The sequence below is a fragment of the Eupeodes corollae genome, chromosome 1 (genome assembly GCF_945859685.1).
Source record: "Eupeodes corollae chromosome 1, idEupCoro1.1, whole genome shotgun sequence".
Classification (NCBI taxonomy): domain Eukaryota; kingdom Metazoa; phylum Arthropoda; class Insecta; order Diptera; family Syrphidae; genus Eupeodes; species Eupeodes corollae.
The window spans coordinates 266,189,884-266,196,707 of record NC_079147.1 but is presented as its reverse complement, the minus strand read 5'-3'; the positions used below and the strand labels follow the sequence as shown (position 1 = coordinate 266,196,707).

Below are 6,824 nucleotides of genomic sequence, written 5' to 3'. Positions count from 1 at the left end.
GCTATTGCCAAAAAGAATCAAACGTATCGTCTTACCGCCGCCGTTAAATTCAAAATAATCTCTGTTATCGCCAAAACAGAAGGGAAAACAGAGACAAACGTTGCCTCACTAACCCGACGCCAAATTTACTCTTCAAATTTACACTTCTCTGTCACCGCCAACACAGAGGGAGTAAGAGAGACGAACGTGAGTCTCATTTCCCCACCCAGCCGCCAATTCGTAATTTGCTGTTCTCTCCAACACAGACAAATTTGCGTTCTCTCAAAAGAGAATAGAATAGACACGGAAAAAAGCAAAAAGTTTACCGTTTTGAAAAGAGGATGGTAGTTTTTTCTTAACGAGTAAAGCAAGATTCTTTTCTCATTCGCGTCTCTGAACAGTTTAAATTGCATTTATTAAAATAAAATGCCGAATAACGATCAAGAAACACCGCCAATGGATGTCACCATAATGACAGTATTAGTATCCAGCATAAATGCTTTAAAAGCCGCCTTGGAAGAACTTAGAAAAGATACTGCCGAGAGCCAAACCGCCATCAAAGATCTCAGCATCCAAGTAGAAGCACTGCCCATTCAAAACAGAGACTCCTTGGACACGTCTGCTGACCATTTCTCAACGCCACCGGTAGGTAATAATCTCCTTATTCCAGCAGGTGATTTGACGAGCACACGAATTTACGATCTGCCAACCTTCTCTGGAAATGCCGAGGAATGGCCATTATTTTTTGCGAGTTTTGAGGATACCACTGAGGCCTTCAAATACAGCAACAGGCAAAATTTAATGCGCCTTCAAAAATGCTTAGTTGGTGCAGCAAGGGAAGCGGTAGTATCAATGCTCATTTATCCAAGTGAAGTGCCGAAAATCATCGATGAGCTACAGTTCACGTTTGGAAGACCCGAACACATGGTTAGGTATCAGCTTAGTAAAATCAAAGCCATACCAATTATACCAGAAAATAAAATCGATCAAATTCTGGTATATTCGACCAAAGTTCGAAATGTGGGGTCGTTCCTAAAAGCGTCAAAATGTGAACGACAGCTTTCAGATCCAAATCTCTTGGACGAACTTGTTGTAAAGTTGCCGACCAGTAAACAATTTGAATGGATCAAACACAGTCTAGATATAAAGCCGTACGCATCGATCGAACACTTTTCAGCTTGGCTGAGCACACTAGCCAGAATAATGGGGAAAATGCCACCACCACTCCAAAGTACTTCCAGATTGACTCCTCAAGTGGCACAACGTAGAGTAATGCATGCAACCGAAACAGTAGCAAGAGAATTTAAATGCTGCCACTGTGGATTAAATCATAAACTTGCCAATTGTGAACAATTTAAGACGGATCTAAACGTTGAGGATCGTTGGACCAAAGTTAAAGCCAATCAACTGTGTTTCTCGTGCTTGAACAAAGGCCACAGTTCATTAGTATGTCGTATGAAAAAGATCTGTGGCATATCAGGATGCCGGAGATACCATCATCACAGTCTTCATGAAGAAATTCCCCAATCAAGATTAAACGCACAGCCAATCTTGAATTGTGACACACCAGATGACACCGGTCAGCTGTTTAAGATTTTGCCGGTTACCTTGTATGGTCCTACAGGCAATATAGATACCTACGTAATGTTCGATGAAGGCTCAGCTATATCCCTTATGGAAGAAGATACAGCCGTGAGGCTTGGACTGAAAGGTCAACATGAGCCTTTGAAATTACAATGATATGGACAAAAGGTAACTACGGAAGAATCTCGAAAAGTTAGTCTGGAAATCGAAGGTCTAGAAGAAAACCAGCGTTTCAACATCAAAAATGTAAGAACTATTAAAAACCTCAACCTACCTGTCCAGTCATTTAAGAAGTCGGATTACAACTACCTAAAGTTCTTACCACTTCAGGAGTACACCGAGGCCAGACCAGTTATATTGCTAGGATTAGACTATGTTCATCTTAGTGCTTCATCAACAGTTGTAGAATCTGGCCAAACAACACCGATCGCTGCAAAAACTAAGCTAGGCTGGGTTGCTTACGGACCAAGAACAACAACTCCAAATCCTATGTTCCTTCACATCCGCCAAAGAGACACCAACTTAAATCAAATCGTGACAGACTTTATTGCAACAGAAAACTTTGGTGCAAATGAATCGTGTCCAATTCCTGAGTCAACGCAAAACATTAAGGCCAAAGAAATAATGAAAAATACTACCAGAAAAATCGGCAAACGGTATGAGATCGGGTTGCTTTGGAGGGAGTTTGTGCCTACACTCCCTAACAGCTTCTCGATGGCACTGAAACGCCTTATCAGCATAGAAAAAAAGATGAGCCGAGAACCCGAGTTTGCCGACAGGTATCGTGAAGGTATAAGGAAATATGTTGACAGTGGATATGCTAGGAAACTATTCGAAGACGAGATAAACAACACAAGGCATGCAGTATGGTATTTGCCGCATTTTGCCGTTCAAAGTCCGCATAAGCCAAATAGAGTGCGAATAGTGTTTGACGCCGCTGCCACTTCTCATGGCATTTCACTTAACTCTGTTTTGTCTAAGGGACCCGAACAGGCAAAACCACTCATCGGCATATTATTCCAGTTTCGTCAAGATGTCATCGGAGTCGCAGCTGATATAAGGGAAATGTTCTCCCAAATTCGCATCATTCCCGAGGATCAACATGCACAGCGTTTTCTGTGGAGGGATGGTGACCAGAATAAGCCAGTTCAACAATTCGCAATGGTGTCAATGATTTTTGGAGCAGTTTGTTCACCGTGTTGTGCCGAATGGATAAAGAACATCAATGCCAAACGATTTGAAGACACGTATCCCGAGGCGTCTGCCGCAGTCATTGGTAAGCATTATGTCGATGATTTTGTATGTAACTTTCCAAATGAAGAAGAAGCCGAACGAATTTGTAAACAAGTCACCATCATCAATGCAGAAGCATTGTTCCAGCTACGTAATTTTGTTTCTAATTCATCAAAGTTAGAAACAACAATGAATGGAGTGGCCGTTACTGAATCGAAGAAAATCAGCATGGAACGTCAAGCTACATCGGAAAAAATTCTTGGAATGTTCTGGGATACGACAACAGATTCCTTCAATTTTGAAACCAAATTCCACCGCATTCCACAAAAGGTTTTAGAATCTCGTCGACCACCAACCAAAAGGGAACTTCTTGGAATAGTAATGGCAATATTCGACCCCTTTGGATTTTTAGCCGACTTTTTGATTTTTTCAAAAATCCTGGTTCAAGAATGTTGGAAAGTAAGCATTGACTGGGATGACCCAATACCTACTGAGCTACATATCAAATGGTCTGCATGGTGGAACGAGTTTCAACAGGTAAAAGCCTTTCAAATATCACGATGTTATTCGCCGCATATCCGCCTTTCAAACAACACCGAGCTGCACGTATTCGTAGATGCCAGCCAAAGTGCCTTTGCAGCCGTTGATTATTTTCGTATTGTCACAGAAAACCGAATTGAATTAAGCTTTGTAGCAGGAAAAACTAGAACTGCCCCTAAAAAATTGATGTCCGTTCCTAGACTGGAGCTACAAGCAGCCATACTTGGTTTACGTCTAAGCAGGTCCATCATTCAAAGTCACGAGATCAAAATAGCGAAAACAGTTTTCTGGAGCGATTCCCGAACCGTACTCTACTGGATTCACTCACATGAACGTAGGTACAAACCCTTTGTTGGCCACCGAATTTCGGAAATCATTAGCAACACCGATCCGAACCAATGGCGCTGGGTGCCAACTTCAGATAACTCAGCAGATGCAGCCACTCGCCCTACGTTCCCACCGAAATTCAACTGCAGTAGTCGATGGATTCAGGGACCTGATTTTTTGAAAGACAACGAACAACATTGGCCAGCGTTCCAGCTAGAAAAAACAAACATAGCATCCGAAGAAGAAATCCAAACGAAGACAGTCTTATGTTGCCAGGCGAGTAGACCTTTTATTCAATTTACTAAGTATTCTTCTTATTTTTAGCTAAAACGAGTAACCGCATGGGTGGTAAGATTTGTGAAAATTAAGGCAAAAATCGACGTACCGAAAGGCCCTCTCTTAATTTCTGATATGGTGGCTGCGGAGCAGTTCATTTGCCGAATCGTCCAAAAAGAAGAATACCGTCTTGAGATAGCCGCTTTGAAAGGGGGTAAAACTATTTCTAAATCCAGTTCAATTTATGCCCTGACGCCGTATTTGGACGAAAAAGGTTTGCTGAGAATTCAAGGCCGATTAGATGAAGCACTTTGTCTACCATACAGTGCACGAAGACCCATAATACTGCCACAAAATCATACAGTATCTCGACTTATTGTTCAAAGTTTCCACCGGAGGTATCACCACCAAAATGTCGCTGTCATCATCAACCAAATCCGTCAAATATTCTGGATGCCTCGTTTAAAAACTATCTTAAAAGATGTACAAAAGGAGTGTTCAATATGTAAGATTGACAGAGCCGCCCCAAAACCGCCTTTAATGGGACAACTACCTACCGACCGGGTAACACCCTATGTTCGACCATTCACCTATACAGGTGTTGATCTATTTGGACCCTTGAATGTATCTATAGGGCGACGCCGTGAGAAAAGGTGGGTGGTCATATTCACATGCCTTACCATCCGAGCAGCACATTTCGAAATTGCCGAAAGCTTATCAACAGACGCTTTCATAATATGCCTGAAGAACTTCATCAACCGTCGTGGGTCACCAGTGTCCATTCGATGCGATAATGGCACCAATTTCATCGGTGCACAGAGGGAATTGAAGAAAAATGAATGTCTCTTGGACACCGATCGAATTATAGACGAATCCACCAAACAAAATATCGAGTGGATCTTCAATTGCCCTGCAAACCCTAGTTCCGGTGGATGCTGGGAACGACTTATCAAAATTGTGAAGCTCCTGTTCTCAAAAACACTGAAGGATGAGGCACCTAGAATTGAGACTCTTCGATGTGCTCTTTTGGAAGCAGAAAACATCATGAATTCCCGACCGCTCACTGAAATTCCGCTGTCCAGTGACCAAGACGAGCCGCTAACACCGAACCACTTTTTGTTAGGGTGTGTTAACTCGACCCAGACACCACATCCCGTCGACATCAAAATATGCTTACAAAAGCAATGGCGAATAGCACAAAACTTGAAGGATCGTTTATGGAAGAGATGGGTTGTAGAATACCTACCACAACTTTTACGCCGTTCCAAGTGGCATGACAAACCACCACCGCTTAAAGTCAACGATCTGGTTATCATTTGCGATCATAATCAACCTCGTAGCCAATGGCAAAAGGGACGAGTTACAAAGGTTGTCCCAGCTAAGGACAGCCACATCAGAATAGCCGAAGTGAAAACTGCAAATGCCCTTCTAAGACGCCCTGCCAATAAACTAGCTGTTTTGACGATTGATGGTGAATCCTAGAGGATCCACGGGGGGTGGATTGTAAGAATGAAATAGAGAGAGAAGGATCAGTGATCAAATCAAAGCCGACGAAATCGGACGCCGCGAAAATAAACAATTATAAAACGATAGTACAAGAGTAAAAATTAAATAAAAGTTCTGTATAAACAAAAACGAGAAATAAATGTATCTTATTGAATAAACATTTTGTTAAAATTAACATTGAGTTTTGTCGACGTAAACGTACAGAAAGGATGAGAGTAAACACATCCAGAGGCACTAATCAGGGTGGAGTTCTCTCACCGCTACTTTGGGTTCTTGTCATGAACGGCACACTCCCTAAATTAAAATCAAGTGGAGTAAGGATAATAGCCTACGCTGATGATCTTGCATTACCAGCGACTGGCAAGACCCTATCAACTATCAGTGAACAAACCGAATACGCCGTCTCTTTGGTAAACAAATGGCGCAAAATACTTGATTTTAAAATACCTTCTATTGAAGGCTGCCCTCTCAAAATCTCTGATTGGGGACTTAACACCAAAGATAGATTCAAAAAGGCATCGATTACCTTTTACTCCTGCTATAGAATTTTCGGGAAAACCTGGGGACCAAACCCTTAAATTATCAGAAGGATGCATTCGGCAATAATTAGACCAATACTAACCTATGGTAATTTGGTATGGTGGAAAGATTTAGAAAAGAGCACGAACCTGAAAACTTTGACGAAAATTCAAAGACTTGCGTGCACTGCCATTACGGGAGCAATGAAATCCACTCCAACTGCGGAATTGAAGTTATGCTCAATCATTAGACCTCCTTGTTCAAGAATTGAGCCATCTTAAACATATTTAACATAAGAAAAAAATGCTACTTGAAGCTCAACGTAAAGAAATGCGATAGAGAGTTTTTTAAAGCTCAAATAAACTGGAAAAAGAATGGTGTCGCTTGGTTTTTTCAAACAAAAAACTACAACTTAAAATGGGCCTATATAAAACGCTTCGACAGAGAAGGAGACTGCTGTACGTATCGGGACTAAACATTATTAAATATACTTGGGGATGGTTAGTACCGATAGTTTATGATGGTGGTAATCAGTTTGCAGACAAAGGATTCTAAATTGTTGCAACTTATTATGAGTGGAGTAAAATTTCGTCAAACTATATCAAAATTCTGGTAGTACCCGTCGTATTAGATTGTTGGACTGTTATGCCAGATATCTTGGGTTCAATCCCTGTCTGTGCCACTTTAAAGTTTTTTTCACAGATACTGCCTCTTGCGAAGAATCGACAAAAACCCTCCAAGAGTATTTCTTCTTTTCCTCAAATTATTCGTTCGGATTTGGCTTTAAACTGTAGGTCCCCTCCATCCCTGACAACATTATCGCTCACAGAAATGGCTGAGAGTTGTAAGACACTAGGATC

General features: G+C 41.5%; 1 protein-coding gene across 1 annotated transcript in view; it reads left to right on the top strand.

The window, feature by feature from the left end:
* Positions 1-405: 405 nt before the first annotated feature.
* Positions 406-6,824, top strand: part of LOC129950373 (uncharacterized) — a 13,308-nt gene continuing 6,889 nt past the window's right edge. Inside the window, exons 1-3 of the mRNA XM_056062319.1 lie at positions 406-1,671; positions 1,732-3,939; positions 3,988-5,410. Of these exons, the coding sequence (XP_055918294.1) occupies positions 406-1,671; positions 1,732-3,939; positions 3,988-5,410 (4,897 nt within the window). The remainder of the gene's footprint in view (positions 1,672-1,731; positions 3,940-3,987; positions 5,411-6,824) is intronic.